Source organism: Lasioglossum baleicum, chromosome 9 (genome assembly GCF_051020765.1).
Source record: "Lasioglossum baleicum chromosome 9, iyLasBale1, whole genome shotgun sequence".
Taxonomy (NCBI): Eukaryota; Metazoa; Arthropoda; class Insecta; order Hymenoptera; family Halictidae; genus Lasioglossum; species Lasioglossum baleicum.
This window is the reverse complement of record NC_134937.1, coordinates 5,209,443-5,228,424: the sequence shown is the minus strand read 5'-3', so window position 1 is coordinate 5,228,424 and position 18,982 is coordinate 5,209,443. Positions and strand designations below refer to the sequence as shown.

General features: G+C 37.0%; 2 protein-coding genes across 28 annotated transcripts in view; one reads left to right on the top strand and one right to left on the bottom strand.

Moving 5' to 3' along the window:
- LOC143212094 (uncharacterized) overlaps positions 1 to 18,982 on the bottom strand; it is a 59,267-nt gene that overhangs the window by 20,417 nt on the left and 19,868 nt on the right. For 11 of the 20 annotated variants that reach the window (XR_013009624.1, XR_013009628.1, XR_013009614.1 and 8 more), the window contains 2 exons: positions 18,903 to 18,979; positions 17,528 to 17,700 (listed from right to left, as the gene is read on the bottom strand). Coding sequence is in view for 1 of the 20 variants with exons in the window: in XM_076430450.1 (XP_076286565.1) it covers positions 96 to 953 (858 nt within the window). In the remaining 19 variants the exon portion in view is untranslated. Of the gene's footprint in view, positions 1 to 95; positions 6,188 to 17,527; positions 17,701 to 18,902; positions 18,980 to 18,982 lie in introns of those variants that run through there. The other 9 variants (XR_013009623.1, XR_013009622.1, XR_013009620.1 and 6 more) reach the window with 2 other exon arrangements.
- LOC143212095 (esterase FE4-like) lies at positions 6,152 to 18,911 on the top strand. Of its 8 annotated transcripts, XM_076430455.1 has the most exons (11): positions 6,152 to 6,418; positions 7,486 to 7,587; positions 9,810 to 9,857; positions 9,938 to 10,230; positions 10,878 to 11,166; positions 11,311 to 11,496; positions 13,836 to 14,035; positions 15,372 to 15,528; positions 15,806 to 16,120; positions 16,447 to 16,591; positions 17,654 to 18,911. In XM_076430455.1, the coding sequence occupies exons 4-11, from the start codon at positions 10,003 to 10,005 to the stop codon at positions 17,787 to 17,789; spliced, it is 1,656 nt and encodes a 551-aa protein (XP_076286570.1). In that variant the 5' UTR covers positions 6,152 to 6,418; positions 7,486 to 7,587; positions 9,810 to 9,857; positions 9,938 to 10,002; the 3' UTR covers positions 17,790 to 18,911. The 8 variants fall into 8 exon arrangements, with proteins under 8 accessions (XP_076286570.1, XP_076286574.1, XP_076286567.1 ...); XM_076430459.1 differs by lacking the exon at positions 7,486 to 7,587 and having other exon boundaries at positions 9,938 to 10,126; XM_076430452.1 differs by lacking the exon at positions 7,486 to 7,587.

The window sequence follows — 18,982 nt, the reverse complement described above, 5'->3', positions numbered from 1 at the left end:
ATAATCGACGATGAAAGTTTCGAACGCAACGAAGAAGAGCGTATTGGAAAGAAAGAGACGCGGACAGTCGCCGTCGCCGGCACAGTTCAGTATACCTCCTTCATTTCCGGTTGACATTGATTCGATCGATGTTCAAATTTGCCGCATTTGTAACAGGAGCCTCTCTCCCTCTTCGACTTTAGGCAGGACGCTGCAAAATGTCCCGTTTCATTGCAGTTGTAACATCTTGTCGTCGCCCCGTCCTTTTGTTCTCTCGGTGTCTTTGAAATTTTCTTCACCATCGTCCAATTTTCTTCTCGATGCACTCCTTCCCGCCGCGTTGTTTCTCGTGGTAGAATCACCTTTTCAAACGCCGTCAACAACGCGTCGATTGACTGGAAACACTGGATGCGTGCCTGAGTCCAGTAGCTCTCGTTTGGGATACCATCGATCACATAATCAATAAGTTCGTTGTCGGCAACAGGAACTCGATTCGCCATCGTAATTTTATCATGTACATAATCAGCGAATATTTCACCCGGTGCCCACTTTCTTGCTTCGAAATCTTTGCGCAAGCTTAAAGGGGTTGCTCGCCGTCCGAACATCTTCTTGATTTCCAGTAACAAGTTCTCACAGCTCATTTCTACATAATCACTTTGCGTATGGTACCACTTTAACACTTTACCCGCCAATTTGTTACACACTAAGGCTTTTACGGTACCGTCCGGTAAGGCATAATTTAGTATTAATTGTTTAATTTGTTTTTCCCACACGTGGTAATCGTAAGAAATGCCATCATAATTTGCAACCATATCTTTTATGTCTCTCCATTTTGTAGACATAGGCGGCATTGGTGATCGGCTGGTTTCGCGCGGGGTGACTCGTAATATTTCTAATTCTCTTCGCAGCAACAGTACTTCTCGCTCAGCCAGATATCGTTCCCGTCGTAATAATTCCGTCTCGGTAGTAGTCATCGCTGCCTGTCGAGAAACGGCATTTTCGGTCGTAGTGGCTGGCGTCTCACAGTGGGCTCGATTGAAAAAGTACGCGACATTTTTGACTAACTCTTAAACCACTGAAGATATTGCAATGAAATTTGAACTGTATATATATAAAAAATAATTCCTTTTCAATGATTTTTAACTTAACATATTTCACATTTGTTTAACAGTTTTTATTAATTTAAAACAGCTTTATAAATTATTTATTCTATAATGTATTTAATATTTTCGCTATTTAATGCAAATAGACACAATGTTTAAGTTTTAAATTCTTGAGAAAAATTTGTTAAGGCCGAAAATATTGAAAAATTGCAATTTTTACCACTTTTGATCGTTTATAATTCGTAAACCAAATAACCAATTTCAATGAAATTTTCAGAGCGTATATAATTTATAACAGTTGACAAAATACATTTTTTAAATGTTCGTTATTGGCCCAGCTAAAAAAGTTGTAAAAATCAATTTTTAGTATTGTTTTTCACAATTTCCCGACCAAATGCATGTTTTCAACTTATTTATTAGACGTCATTTACTAAACTAATTCTTCTAGCCTTACAGAGAAATTGAAGTCGTTTGGTCCATTCATATAAAAGTTATTCTGATTTAAAGTGTGTGGAATCAGTTATGCTCCTTACTGTATATGAAGTTCTAAAAATAAAATATAATTGATATATATTAACTCACTTGATGCATTATATCAAATAATATGAACAGAAAACGTATAAAACTGAAAATAATATCGGAATCACTGTACTGCTCAGGCTGATAGTTCTGCTCTGACTGACAATATGTAATTCTGTTTCAATCCACAATTTGCGTCGACAAAACAAAACATTTGAAAAGAAATTTCAAAAGATTTGAAGATTGATGCGCGTAAACAATTACAACGTAACTTATGCACTGTCGAAAAGAATTCGTCAAACTCAACGCAGTCAAAATATCAGAGATGAAAGACTGACTTATTTACTGCAAAATATAAATTAATATTAAATAAAAATATAATATAAATATAAATATTCAATACAGTTCTGTCAGACTTTCAGAGGCTGCGTACTTGACGAATTCAGCGCGTAGCGCGCGTCCGAGCGCAGACAAGATAACGCGACGCTGATGTCTTCAGACATTAATATGTATCTTGAAAAAGAACTCGAAGGAGGAAATCATTTTTGTCACATTACATAGAGGAAGGTTCACTGAAAAGATCCTTACTTGTTAAAAACTGGGATCTCCTGGGACTTGAAAGATCGCACATGTCAAAGATACAAATTTAAAAATTAAAAAAATATGTTATATATCATAATTGTCAATGAAAAGTATGATTTCTTATGAATAAAGTGTGCATTTTGATGTAGAAAAAATTCAGGACAAGAAGTTGATCACAGTTATCAGGACACTTTAAGAATGAACAGCCAAATTATGTAGGGAAAATCGATATTCCTAAACTGTCTAACTTCATGCGTGTATCACAACTAGAACTGCTATTGTATTTGATTAATTTTATCATTTTCGTGGTCGGTGGGCATTTAGAAATCGATATCAATTGAAAAAATATCAAAATTGGAAAGTTGATTTTTTCGCAAAATGTCGCGTACTTCTTCAATCGAGCCCACTGTGGCGTCTGTTCGATGACTTCCTCTTCTTCTAGCTCGGCATCGGTGTTTAGGTACGATTCCGCACCCGCTTCAATTAACCGGCTTATCAATGCGGCCTTCGTGCCCGACATTGGTAAATTCATACTGCGCAGTCTTTCTTTTAAACTTGAAACCGATATTTTTACACTCATTTTCAATTCTCTCTTTTATTTTCAAGCATAAACGAACACGTAACTCGCGGAATCTAATCCCACTTCTGAATTTGTAAGGAGGCTCGGAGGTTCGACACGACACGTCGTAATTTGTTGTATAAATCTGAACGTAACATACATACATACATACATACATTTGTTAACAAAAGCACTAACGCAACGCATAAATCAATAAAATTATATTATATAACAGCATAAATCAATAAAATTATATATAACAAATAAACATATGAAACACTCAAGTCATCTAAACGGTGGTATAAACATTTTTACAATATGAAAAAATGTTATGCTTCGTACAGACTAGAACATTTCGACGAACCGCGCCGCGAACAGCACCTTGAACCTTGCTGCGAACCGCGCATTTCGACGAACATTTCGACGAACGACATTGGGCTGCGCGATGATGCTGCTACTGTCAAGAGACATACATTTTATTCAATATCGAGAGGAATAGAGTTCTTATAGAAAAAGTTTGAGGCAACCCCGCTAAAAACCCGGGAATTCCCGAATCCCGATGCCGGGACCGAGATGGGAAGCCTCGTATCATGTCGGAACGGGATCCCAAAAATCCTGAGTTCTTTCAGAGAATATTCGGGATTTCCGGTGGTGTTCGGGTTTCCCGTGAAATTTTTCGGGATTTCTGCAGGGGTGTGCAAGATTACCGAAAATGTTCAGAATTCACGTAAAATATCAGGGAAAAAAATGCAATGTTTTCATAGCAAGGGCATCTTTAATAATTTGAGACAAATTATAATTTAATTAAATTTACTACAATATATAATTTAAATCACCGATGTCTTTGTTTATAAATTTATGTATATTTCTTGAGATTTATAAATTATATTATGAATATTTAGGATATGCTATCTGTCCTGCAAACAGATTTGTAAGTGCCAGCCCGTTCGCGTTCGTGCGCGCAAAAATGCGCGCGGCGGCGTTCATGGCACCGTTCGTGGCACCGTTCGTCGAAATGTTCGTCGAAATGTTCGCCAAAATGCGCGCGGCGGCGTTCCCATAGCTGATGGATCGACCGTTCGCGCGAATGCGTGCCGAAATGCACGCCGAAATGCGCGCGGCGAAGTTCGTGGTGGCGTTCGTGGCAATGTTCGTCGAAATGTTCGTCGAAATGTCATAAAATATCCAAAAATTCAAGTCATTTAATCTCGAATCTGATGCTTCATAGAGACCTGAACATTACATCTAAATAAAGTGCCAACATTTTCTGTATTTCTTTGTGTAGTATACACCGCTGCAGCTCCCATAGTTGTTCGCAAGAAAATCTGGAAATAACACAAATCCGTTCCGATCGCCATTCGTCGAAACGTTCGTCGAAATGTTTGTCGAAATGCGCGGTTTGCGGCGCGGTTCGCGGCGCAGTTCGTCGGAATGTTCTAGTCTGTACGAAGCATTATGAACAAAATTTGCAAAGAACAGAGGGGAACATGTTGTGGCATAAACATTTTCTGCGTGGGTGTAGGCATAGAGGAGATTTCAAGGTGACCTCGATTTTTTTAAATCGAAAGACCTACTTTTTGTATCATGAATCGATAGACTATTGAATTCTGAGTAAAAATGTATTGAGCTCCACATGTCTTAAATCTAATAGTTAACGAGATATTATCGAAATAATTTTCTTTCTTCTTTTGATAATATCTCGTTAAATATTAGGTTTAGGACATACGAAGGTCAACACTTTTATACTCAGAATTTGATACTCTATCGATCTATGGTCTAAAAAAGGACATTCTGTTTAAAAAAATCAAGGTGACCTTGAAATCTCCCCTATGCCTCCACCCACGCAGAAAATGTTTGTGCCACAACATATCCCCCTCTGAACTGTGCAAATTTTGTTCATAACATTTTTCCATACTACACTGTCCAACAAATTTCAACTTTTTAAAAGTATTTCGATTCCCACTATGCGATTCTTATAGAGTTTTCCGCGCTGATTCCGAATCTATTTTTAATTTTTTTCCTATACGTCCAGTTTTTGAGAAAATGGAGTTTAAAAAAAAGACATACTTTTCAACTTTAAACAAATATTGTGATGTTATTATAAAAGATATTGAATTGTTCTTTACAGCAAAAGATTCTGTAGACTTTCCCGAATACAATGATATCCAATATTAATACATTATGATTGTTTAAACATGTTTAAACAATGATTCAAGATGGAGAGACACCACTTTTGCACCAATTTTTGCGGATATTTTCGAATTTATCTCAAAAAATTAGGGTCCAGCGGAAAATCGAACTATACCACGCGATAGAGCAGACTTTTATCTTGAAAACCCCCCTTTGAAGTTTGCATGGTCGACGTTTTTTTCGAACCAGAAAGCAAAATATCTTCGCCCGACATGAGTTGTCACCAGTGGCGCTCACCACCAGAACGGTCGTTCGCCGCTCCGTATCCCGTCGCTGCGCCGTATCCCGTCCGAGCGCCACTGGCGGAAACTCATGTCGGGCGAAGATATTTTCCTTTCTGGTTCGAAAAAAAACGTCGATGTCGCAAACTTCAAACGGGGGGTCTTCAAGATAAAAATCTGCTCTATCGCGTGGTATAGTTCGATTTTCCGCTGGACCCTTATTTTTTGAGATAAATTCGAAAATATCCGCAAAAATTGGTGCAAAAGTGGTGTCTCTCCGTCTTTAATCATTGTTCAAACATGTTTAAACAATCATAATGTATTAATATTGGATATCACTGTATTCGGGAAAGTCTACAGAATCTTTTGCTGTAAAGAACAATTCAATATCTTTTATAATAACATCACAATATTTGTTTAAAGTATGTCTTTTTTTTAAACTCCATTTTCTCCAAAACTGGACGTATAGGAAAAAAATTAAAAACAGATTCGGAATCAGCGCGGAAAACTCTACATATAAGAATCGCATAGCGGGAATCGAAATACTTTTAGGCTGTTGGACAGTGCTATTATAAATAACGGAGATTATTCTTTGTAATAACTATCTTAAGAAGATATTTTAATTGTAAATGATTACACTTTTTGGTAGTGTACATGAAATAGACGAATAACGGTAAAATATGAAATATAATCCGCAGTACTTGATTGAAAAATAGCTATATGTATACAAACTTTACAATCTGATACGCTCCTCTTTATGGACAAATTTTGCATTCAAAACATCCGTTTCAGTAAAAACGGCATACAGTACAAAAAGTAGAAATCTCAAGCTTTAAAATGGTTGTTTTTTCATCAAATTTGGATAAATTTTAGCAAAGTTACAGCAGTTTCAATATTGAGCGAATTTTGAACTAGCTGTGGCCGCTGAAATCGGGCAAACACCCCACTGTGCGGCGCGGCGTTGGCCGGCAGTGGAATGGGTAGGCATTAAATAGTAATCGCACGGGCGACTACGGTCAGTGAAAGAGCGATTACTGTAGTCGGAAACGGAATAAAAATTGGTTAGGGAGTCTGTCAGATAAAAAAAGAAGTTTCATGATTGCGTTATTGGAGGGCCGCGTGTCGAGCATGGACGCGCAAAACATTTAATGTTGCTTTACTCTTTCTTTCGTGTTAACTAGTGTTAAGACATTCAACAGTGGTGGAAAAGTGCTATATCACTTAATCGAAAGGGTCATAGTATTATCACGTTCAAGATAGTTTGGGTAAGTGTAGATTCGAAGTTCAACCGACAGCTGTGATTTTCTACGTTTTTTAAAATACTCGTGGTAATAACTTTTTTCAATCCTTAATACATTTTTCGTATTTTTTTACGTAATTCTTTTCTTATTAATTCGGTTGAAAAGATGCCTTTTCGACATAGCAACACAGACCCTCAATTTAAAAATATTTATATATGGACACTGATTTTTAATCTTTATAAAAAAATTAATTAACCCTTTTATTAATTAACCCAAATTAATTAAACTATTATATATTGTTAAACATTCAGGGTGTCCTAGGTTTTAATGTTCAAACTTTGTCAGTATATTCTATGTCACCAAATAAGAAAAAAATGTTGGGTAATTATTGCAAAAAGGTTACATACTCCGAACTTGATGAAATTTAAATATGTTATGCAGCAACAGGGGGGTCGCTTTTAGTTTTCGAGATATGAAAGAGAAGACAGGATCTCACTCACATAGGATGAGCTTTCAGTTTTGAAAGACTTCTCCAGGATTGTCGTATGCGTGGTCGGACCGCCAGCCCTCTCCACCCCCCCCCCACATAATCCTGACTAATTCTGATCGCATAATCTTTTCATTCTATATAGCCGTCATACAGAATTTGAGCTAGTAATGGAAAAATTTAGATGGTGTGGGGCGGAGAGGCATACGAAAATCCAGAAGTAATCTTTGAAAATTGGAAGCTCACCCTGTACAGGATGAGTCCGAAGAAACAGAACACCTAAATATCTCCGTTACTTTTCGTTGTAGAAAATAACTTCATAGGACAAAGTTACACTGTTTGAAGGGCCACATGTAACGGTGTAAGGCAGTGCTCCCCAACCTTTTTATCGCCGCGGACCGGTCAACGTTTGATAATTTTACCGCGGCCCGCTGCAGGGGGGAGGGGGGGACGTTGATTGTTTATATTTCAGATTGTTCTGATTTAATAATTTTAATTTAATTGTATTTAAATAATTGTATTTTATGTTCCTTGGGCGGCCCGGTACTATTTGATCCACGGACCGGGGGTTGGGGACCACTGGTGTAAGGGACAAAATTTTCAGGGTAATTTTTTTACAAGATTTCAAGGTCATCGATATTTTTTTAATGGAATGAGGTATTTTTTAATACATCAATCGATGCAGCTGGACATTCGTTATAAAAAGGTACTAACCTATGTATGTTGAAAAGTTAGTAGTTGACGAGATATTTCGATTTAAATAACTCTAAAACATCATTACTGTCGTACTAAAAGTGTGGATTTATAGTGGAGCTGCGAGCATCGATGATAGCGGCGCGGTGAAAAGAAACCAGCATTCGTGACAACATTTCGACACATACTAATGAAAAAGTATATGTATATGTATAATATTTTCTTTGTTTTTCTTTTTTTTCACCGCACAGCTCACCTCGCTGCTCCACTATAAATCCACCCAAAGGTCCGTTTCACACTTGAGCGGACCGTCCGCGGTCCGCGTGCAGCTTCAATCGATAGTATATAGCCTGTAGTATTATTCACGTATGACAGAATTACTGCTTAATGTTGTTGCTGTTCATTATATAAATAAAAAAAATAGAAAAAAGAAATTCTAACGAACAGGCGATACTGGGTACATCCGCTTATTGCTAAGCGGAGTTTAAAAGGCGCGTTTGTCTCGTTATACGTAGATTTACGTAACAACGAAGACAAATTTTTTAATTATTTTCGTATGTTTATACGATCATTTGAAGAATTAATTGGAAAAATTGTGGAGAGTTGCAGAAGAGTTGGGCATTAATCGATTAAAATTTTAATCGAGATTGATTGATTAATGTGTACGATTAAAAAAGTAATCATTGAAAAATCGGAGACCGATTCAATCGATTGATGAAGTTAATCGCCATACGGTCTATCCATAAATTGTAATAAGGCGGGAGATAGAGACAGAGAGCGAAGATGGAGAATTGACAGAAATATATCTCAACAAAAACTAAGTTTAATTTTTTTTCAGTATTCATACAGTATACAGTTATTGTGTTTTATGTATGAGAATTCCAAATACCTTCAAACTAGTGGGTTATTACAACGAAAAAATGATTTCTTAATTTTGTTCACAAAAATAGATTTTTTGCAAAATCCTGACTTCGTAGATAAATTTTGAGACCAGATTTGAATTCAACCTGAAAAAATCTACTGGGAATTATGTATAGCATGTCAAAAAAAAATTTTCCGCGCGTGGTATTGGATAAACCACAATTGTCTTGAGATTGTGCAAGTTTGACGAATTTTTTCAAGGTTAAAAAACGTTCGTACCATAATCTCTCTATTTTTCCCATATTCTGCAATGTTTCAGCTTTAATTTAAAAAAAAGTCATCGCTCTATTTCATTTCTATCAAAAGTTTTTTGATTTTGACACAGAATTATCGGTTTGTCCCATTGTGCGGCATAGACCCGCGCCATGGCCGCCACAACAGTACTATACATACAGGGTGTCCCAAAATTCGTGAAAATCCCGCAAGGGGGTGGTTCCTGAGACCATTTTAAGCAACATTTTCCTTTGCAAAAATGTTATCCGCGGCTTTGTTTAGGAGTTATTAACGAAAAACACGGACCAATCAGAGCGCGACCTAGACGCGAGTTGGCAAAGCCGGACCTGCGCGCCAACTGTCTATTGGCCGACTGTGGCAACTCATGTCTAGATAGCGCTCTGATTGGTCCGTGTTTTTCGTTAATAATTCCTAAACAAAGCCGCGGATAACATTTTTGCAAAGGAAAATGTCGCTTGAAATGGTCTCAGGAACCACCCCCTTTCGGGATTTTCACGAATTTTGGGACACCCTGTATAGATGCTTGCTCCGCGGCGGAGTCCGCTTGGCTGTGAAAGCCTACATTTGATTACATGGAACTCTGTGGCGCGGACGCGGAGGAGCCGTGCGGACGCTCGCTCCGCGCGCGGACCATCCGCTGTACTGTGAAAGCTCCCATAACATCGCAGGTAACTTGCTCCGCGCGCGGAGCGCGGACGGTCCGCTCGAGTGTGAAACGGGGCTAAGACGTTAGCGTTTACTTACTTGTGTAACGTAGTGTCCCACGAGTTACAAAATATACAGAAGTTTGTCATACATTCGTTTTTCATAAACAAATCGCATCAATTTCTTAAAATTCTGCGGGCCGCTCAAAGTAGTATCCCATTTTATCGAGAAGCTTACGTTACTGAGGCTGAAATCGCCGCCATCGCGCGAGAAAATTTGGGCTCAATAACAGCACTAATTGTACACATCATTATCGATATTTATCAAAACTGTATAGTTTATTCGAATCTGGTCACTCTGCTAACTTCACTTTCTAACCTTAGTCCCGACACCACGTTCCAATCTTAAAATGTTAAACAGCTTACACCCGTTTAGGCATTCGTCAGCCGACAAGTATTGAAATTCCTCGTAGAGAGCTTCTAGGTATGTGCTTTACCGTTACAAGCGTTTTATATGTACGACTGTTGATATGATGCATACTTAGGTCTCCGAAATTTTTGTAGATATCTACGATTTGGATGTCATGTTTCTGGTATCAGCACCTTGATACGATAAGTAAATAGACAATATGATTGCGGTGCAGACACAATTCATGTTTTGCACCCATTCTCTCCGTAGACGACATTGGGGCGTTGTCATGTTGGTTAGAGCGTGGTCAACAATGAACGAACCGATAGTTACAATAAAACAAGGTAAATTACGAGGTGGTGTACAGAAAAGCGTCTTTGGTAACTCTTTCATCGCGTTTCATGAGATACCATTCGCTGCTCCTCCTATCGGTGAACTCAGATTTAAGGTAATAGATCACCTAAATCGATTAATATTTTCTCAGTTACGTAGCGAATGTTAACTCTTAACAAACTCTAAAGCAAAAATAATTTCTACATATTACTTTGAGCAAGTCATGAGAAAACTGGATTTACAGTAAATTCTCTATAGTCGCGAAAGCCTCGGGGAGGCTCGTGTGCACTGTTCGTTGACGGAGACTATATATTCGAGATTCAAAGACCGACCCGAACGTGGAAAAGAAATGGTAAAGAGAGACAGAGTGCGGCCGACTCTCCGCGTCTCTTTCTTTCCCATACGGTGTCCTTCCTTGCGCCCGAAACTTTCATCGTCAATTAAACCACTAAATACAGTTGAAATTATATCGTGTTTGGTATCATTTTAATCAGAAAAATGCCACAAATATATTGGTGAAAGTCCCATAAAAAAATAATGAAAAATAAAGACGTTTTATAATTAGGTTAGTAATGGTTCACACCGATATACCCGAGCCGAGATCAGATTACTACAGTGGAGGGGATATATTTTATGCCTTCAACGTGTACGACCTTTTTGCGACTATTGAGGATTTACTGTATATCTCTGTACCGAGCGCGTTATTCGTTCGATTCAAATTCATCCATTTATCGATCGTTCTTTCCCCGATTCGACAAATAGGATCCACAATCACCGGCACCATGGACCGGTATCAAAGAAACTGCAAAAACTTCTGGGATACGCGGTACACAATTACGAAAAGAGCAAACGGTCGATGTAATCGGCCAGGAGGATTGTCTTTACCTTAATGTTTACACTAATTCACTTAGTGAACGTAAACCGGTAATGTTTTGGATCCACGGCGGCGCATACCAAATAGGATCGGGAAGTTTCGTGGAATACCGACCAGACTACTTGGTAGCAAAGGACGTCGTGGTCGTTTCGACTAATTATAGACTTGGTGCTTTCGGTTAGTCCTTTAAAATGAATTATTCACATTTTAATCTAATACTCATCTAAAATAATAGATTATTCGAACCCTATAAGGGAAGGGATGAATAAAAGAATTTTGTCTTATTTGAGGTAATTAGATTTCTAACGGTATATGTCGAAGGTTTCTTAAATCTGGGACACAAGTCTGCGCCAGGCAATCAGGGACTGAAAGACGTGATAGCTGCTTTGCAATGGGTTAAAGAGAACATAGCGAATTTCGGGGGCGATCCTAACAATGTCACGATTTTCGGGGCGAGTGCTGGAGGAGTGTTGGCACATGCACTGGCAGTATCGCCACGAGCGCAAGGTAACCGATAACCACAGTGGCGGTCATTTACTTACGTACTAGTGATATTTTAAGTGCCAAATAGCTTATACTTTTCTGGGAAGCTTGCGAAAGCGTCTAAATTGTATTCTTATAAAGTTTTGTACCTTCTGTTATAAAGTCTCAGTAATGTTTCTGTTAATTCCGAAAATTCAAGGACATTTATATTCACTTTGTTCTGATCTGTCGCTTTCGAGGAGGACAATCACTTACGTACATTGTGACAATAGTTCGGTATGTCTGAATACAAACGTTGTATAAGTAATTTTGATCAGTATCCATTGAACATTTGAGACAATTAGAAGTGCGTTGTAAGCGACTACGATGGGTGAGGCAAAGAACGTGACAGCAATCCATCACATCAAGTATAAATGCATCGAAAAAGTGAACAACATTCCGGGAGATAACTAAAGACTAGCTAGAGACATCTGTAATGACTTGCTGTCATGAAATGCAAAATATTGAGCGTCATGGAATTATACATAACAGCCTCTGCAAATTGTAGAACATGAAAACCGAACGCTAGAAACGACCATATTATTCATTGATTATCCAAAGTGAACAGATTTGAGACAGCTGTTGACATTCATAACGAAATAATGCCAAATCTTGATAAAAATATTAGTGTGAGATCAGTCCGTCGTCGATTAAGTGAATTTGGACTAAGAGGAAGGGCTGCAAGAAAGAAGCTCTTCATTTCGGGGAAAAATCATCTTGTCAGAATTGTTTTTGCGAAAGAGCAATGTTCACGGTAGTCTTCACGGAGAAGTAGTAAAATACATACTCGAATGTAGACTTACGTTAGGCGTCGCATTGGCGCCAAAATTGACGATCGAAGAAGATGATGGATCGGTATTTGTTTGGGGTGCAACGTTCATGAATGTTCTAGGCACCATTCATTGAATACGGGAAATCATGGACTGTTATGTTCATTTAAATGTACTAAAAGATGCGTTGCCACCATATGCAGAGAGATGCAGGAGAAATGATTGTGTGTATTAAGCTGAAGACTACCAAAAACTTAGCGTACATGTCGTTAAATCATTTTCATCAGACCAAAACAATAGTGTTTTTAAAATGTCTGATGCAATCTTCAGATCTTAACACCATAGAAATGTTAGGATCGATGTGGAGAAATATACAAAAACAGAACCTAAAAAGAGAAGAATTGTACGTAGAAGTCAATGCGAAAGTGTGCAGCTATAATCCTACAAAAAGAATTACCTACGAAATATTAAGACTCTCCAGTTGTAAAAGTAAACGTTTGATACAAGAATAAACAAATTGTCACTTGTACGTAAGTAAAATTGTCCATTCCAAAAATTACTATCCAACATTATGATATTTACAAAGTTGTCGAGTGCTTCATACCAATACAAATTTTTCACATCTCTTGTTTTATAATGATTATTGAAATTACGAAGATACCTCCATTAGATTAAATTAACGACTTCATTCGAGTACCTATTGTTATAAAAACTGCGCGCCAGATAAATACATTCAGTCTTCTAATGTTTATAAAATAAGGTCTACTAATCACATTTCGTGCTCGGTACAGTTAGTGTTAATGAAACAAGGTTTAAATTTTATGAAAATATAGTTTCTATACCTTTGTGATCTTTTCAAGAGAGCACAGAGAGTTTACAATATACAACACTACTTGACTGAAAGTAAATGGCCCCCACTATAATAATACAGTCCGCAAAATCTGATTGTGCAGATTAAGACCAATAACTGCGAACAAAAGGCGGACATTCCGTCCCAAAATTCCATGCGGTAATTATTGCGAAAGTAAATAAATATTGTTCAGAATGTCGAAATCAATAACATATTTAAATTTCATCAAAATCGGAGTACGCAGACCCTTTCGCAATAATTACCTTCCATGCCAAATGGAGGCCAAATCCAGAACAGACCCTGCTCTCGTTGTAGAGGGCAATCGTAAACCTTGCTGTAGGAGGGAAATTTTAGTTTTACGTTCCATGCGCTTCCGATCATTCAAACATTTACGAACCTTAAAATGATGATAATAACGATTTTGCCCAATATTTACTCTTAAAGCAAGGTTAGGTTCGGCCTGCATTTGGCATAGAATTTAGGTGCCAAATACCGAGCCTAATGCGGAAACAGACGGGTCTGTATTTGGCGCCAAAGTTGGTGCCAAATTCATACCAAGTCAAGAGGTGATTGCTTACTGGGTTGTTGTTGATTGGCCGATAACTCGAACATTAATAAGCCCGACGTTCGCTTGCAAAATGTAGGAAAACGATAAACTGGATTTTTGGCACAATAAAATACTATGTAGTCATTGTTGTTCGTAGGACTCTTTCACAAAGCAATCATGCAAAGTGGATTGTTGACGTGTCCGTGGAGCCTGAATCAAAGTAAACCTGAGCGATGTTTCAGACTTGCCAAAGTCCTTGGCAACGATTCCACCGATCCTGAAGACGTTGTTCAGTACCTTCGAACGGTTGATGCAAATGACATCGTCAAGGCTGTCGACCGCATACTTACGCAGCAGGCAAACAAGTTTTCTTGACATGCGTTTAATAATTACGGGCAACCCCACGGTACAGTAGAATCTTGATTCGTGTGGATGCAGCCGGAAACGAGTCGGTTCATGTTGTTCATGTAACTGGGTTTTTCATGTAATAAGAATGTACCGATTCTCCAACACGCTTGTAATTAGTCTGTAGACGTTCATGCAGGTTTACAGTTTTTAGATCACTTTGCAACACGAGCATTAACTTTTAATTTATTTAATCGTTTAAGGAGCTGGTACACATTAGCACGCGATATTCTTTGAGATTTTTGTTATTGTAAAATGACGAAATTTTTGAGTGTTTCATTTTTTCTATATTTTCATTCAAGCTTGGACCTTTTAACCGAGGATGACGAGTTAATTTGTCATTAGTGTTTGCTATCATCATTTAGAAATTTTTGATTTCTTCTCTAATTCAACGAATAACTCCGTCCCTTATTAATTGTGTTACACTCTTCATATTGATATAAACTATATTGTACCAACGTTGATTATGACTGTCTTTCGTTACGTCTTTGCATGTGCTTATAATTGCAAAGTAACTCTGTCGAAAGATTAAGAAATATACATTTTTAGGGAATTACAAAATCGAAATTGAGCTTGTTAGAAGTGAACCAGTTCGTTCACGAACAAAATATTCAAATGGCTACTGTGATTCTTGTGATTATGTCTTCGAGTTAATCGGAAATTTAGATTCTTATTTAGTATAAGCGTAATGATACGTTGCGTATAACCCGTGCAAACATAATTTTGAATTTTGAATATGTATTTTAAGTGACAGCAAATATACAGTACTTCCGCGTTTAATGTGCTAAATAACAGCGATGTGGATTATCTTGACAGGTGTACTAGAGACATGTAGATCGTTCTGTGTTTAATACCTTAACGCTTTATGAACATCACCCCATTCAAACTTTTATAATTACATAAATCTTGTAAATTTAAAAATACTTGTCTAGAATCATACTTTACAAACGAATCGAATTTCATAAAATTCTAGACGACAAGACATTTTTAGAGCACATTAAAGATTGAAAGTAAAACCGAAATTTCTGTAATATTTGTTTAAGTTATCGTTTAATAGTGTTCCATAGAGTATTTAATATTCCAAGAGATTGTGACCATTTCAATTCCCTGTTTATCGATTTCATTGTGTGAGGACATAGTAGAAGTCAAGGAGATGTTTGCGTAACCGTAAATGGATTCTACTGTTGTTGGGCGTCAATTTAGAGATGACCGTAGAATTTATGGAAAGTAATATAGTTCACGTATAAACGTACACAGTTAGATAATCTCTCTCGCGTGATTTTCATAGGAAAAGGCAGATTTTGATATTCCGTTTGGGCTGAACACTGACGAAATGGCGGAAAATCCAGTTTTGCCATTTCCTCTGGAGGAAATGCTGACAAAGGAAGCGCGTGTTCCCGTTATTGTTGGATACGCGTCGCACGAATTTCTAATGTTTGCAAATGGTAATTATTATCAATAACATTTCTTCAGAACTACGAAACCCGTCGAAATGGCGTGTTGAAAACTTTTGAACTTACGATTATTGATATAAAAATTGCATTTCTGAGGAATTATTTAATAACTGAATTTCTTTAGACGCATAATAAAACGTGCTAAAAATGTAAATAAGAACATTGTTGTTATTTGTATAATATTGTAAAATAGTCGCATTTAGTGATCTGTAAGTTCAACGTAAGTGTATTCGTACTTCATATTTGTGCAATTCTTTTGGCATTCCAGAAGCGTCGACGAAGAAACCCACTGAATTTTTAAACTTCCAAATGAAAAGATTAGCGTCTCTGATGAATTTAGGTCCCGACGAAAGCAATAAGTTATTCAAAGCTATTGAGAATACCTATTTCGATGGAAAGATCGGTCCGGAAAAGATAGATCAACTTGTACGTTTTGTGAGCGACGTCTATTTCGGCATTCCCGCGAAATTGTATGTACAGGATCGGGTGAAGAGAACATCAGCGCCTACTTACTTTTATGTATACACATATGTCGGCAATCAGAAAACATATACGGATATGTTCGCCGATCGTATCGTTAAAGGTAATCTAGTTTCTTTCGTTCAGTTTGTCATTTTTACTTGTGAGACAAACTTGAAGGATGCATTTTGCTTATTCTAATCATGTATCAGTAGATCGCGGATTTGAGCATTTACGATAAAACTGGGTGGGTGTAATTTTGGACAGTAGAAAGAATAAAAGGATTTACGCGCACATGTCGACGCGCTATTCGCAACTTATTAAAACGATTATCATGTATTCTTATATTCTTTAAATATATTGAATGCCATGCATTTAAGCTACATATTTCTGTTTGTCATGTCATGATACATAAAATTCGCTGAGTATTGAGACAGTTGAACTGTTTAGGGGCATCTCATACCGATGAAATGGCGTACCTGCTTTACCTGTGTCCTCTTAAACTTGAGGACCCAGAACCACCAGCAATAGGAACGAAAGATAGAGCGACATTGGAACGGTTAACTCGTATGTGGACCAATTTCGGAAAAACAGGGTGAGTTGAAACAGCCAAAGTTGTAGCTTCTCGAATGGCTTAAACCCTTGCACTCGGAGCTATTTTAACTATTTTAACTTTAACTTTAATGTAGTACCTCATACAGTACTTAAATGCTTAGTAATTGATTAGATACCAACACATTTAATAATGTAAATTATATTTTGAAGAACGGTGCAGCAATTTTTAGTGGTGACTCTCTCGGAGTCATAACTCAAGTGCGAAGGGTTACACTTACGACTACAATTTAAATTTATACTAATAGTAATTTCTACTAATTTATAAATAATAGTTTATATTAAAAATAATTATACTGCTACTCCTAACAGAAAATATTCGATCAATATCGTGAATATAATTGTTGAACGAATTATTTCAACGTGCATTAAATACGAACAATAGTATTGTACACGCTGGGTGATCGGTAACTGTTCGTACAACCGAAAACAGGATAATCCTACATAAAAAAATAAGTTGAAAATGTAGAATAAAATTTTCTCATACAATACGAGGCTTTGTTTTCGAGAAAATCGAGTTTGAAAATCCCTCAAGTTTGTGTGCTTACAATTATAGTATTTGCAAGAAGTACTCCTTTTCAATAGGACACGTGTTCGCCGAATTTTCAAACTTGATTTTTTCGGAATCAAATCCTCACATGAACAAAGTTTATTCTATATTTTCGGCTTATGGTTTTTTGTTGAATTTCCTCGTTTTTGGTTCTGCCAGCTGTTAATGACCACCCTGTATAACTTTATTTATTCAGCCGAACGGCTGCGAATTAGACTTGGTTCTGTACATAAAGTAATTTAATCCATGCATTCTGCCCATTTACCCGTTTCCAACAATTCCTCTTCCTAGTACCTTCTATCATAATTACTTTATCTACACTATCTACCTTATATATTTCATATTTTTCTATTCTTCGGTCTTACTCACCTTTCTGACTTTCCTTTTCCTTTGTAGCTTCCCTAGCCATTCTATGTTCTTTCACTCACTGGCTCTTCTATAATGGTACTTCTATCGGTTAGCTTCTGTGTGATATGATAATTATTTGTCACCTAGGAACCCCACATCGTCCCTCGACGAATACGTAAAGGACATCTGGGAACCTGCAACAGAGGATAAGATTAAATACTTGGACATCAGTGACGAGCCCGCGTTACTGAGTATGAAGTCAAATATTCTTAACTTGAATTGAATTTTATAAAGTATTGTGTCATAGAGTATTGTTGACTTGGATATTCTCTGAGCAGCAATCGGTGGAAACGAAATTGTGTTGTAAAAAGGGAATTAGTATATAAACTTTATTATCTCATGACACGTGCAACCTATATATGTATACAGTGGCCGAAATTTCTATAAGTCATCTTCTTTTTCAAAGATATTTTTAAAATATCACCATTTTTGTTGATTTATCGTATCTGGTCTTGTGCCTTGTAGACACTCAGATAGAGGAACTGCGTACTCTAGACCGCTATGTTTACTATTTACGTTTGTTTCGATTTTTTTCTGTGTGGTGCAGAACACAAGTGCGAAGTTTCTATAAAGTCACTTATTGTTAGTGTTTCTCTGTATTATGAGCAGAGAACTACGGAAAACTGCGAATATTCTAAAAGTATTAGTTTTAGAACTCATAGAAATCCTGTTTGTTATAATTTGATTCACGTGTTTGAGAATGCCGAGAGGAAAAGTACTAACAAGTGAAGAAAAAGCATGAATCGATGCTTATAAAGATATGGGCTGCTCTAATTGCGCAATTACTAAGAAAACTAATCGGTCATATACTGTGATTAATAATTATATCAATTTACGTGAAAATTACGGAAAAAATCATCTTAAAGGTAGTAAAAAAAATAGTCTAAAAAAATAGTATAAAAAATAGTCAAAGAGACAACATTCAATATTAATGAGGTCTGCAGCTAAGGAAAGGAAAAATGCAGCACAAGTTCGAGCTGAATTGGAGCTCCCAGTAACAACAAGACGCGTGCAACAACTTTTAAATACTCCTGGACAAAAATACAACGTAAACCAGACCTTAAAGAAGTACATAAACCGGACCGTATTGATTTCGCACGGGCACAAAACACAGTGACTTCATAAAAATTTCGGCCACTGTATACATGTTATATTTGATATGTTATTTATAATAAACTGGAGATTTTTTCGTACATAACGCGTCTTGATTATTAAGACTCGCATAACCGTCGATAAAAAAGTTACGCGAATGTTCAGCGTTTTTGAAACTATTCTACGACATTATATTTATGTATACATGCTTATTTACTTTTTAAAGTCTATAATAAACAATTACCTTGTAATATATTAGGTTGTCCCAAAAGTTGGTTTTCGATTCATGCAAATCCTTTTTTTCGCATTGTTTGTATTTACCTA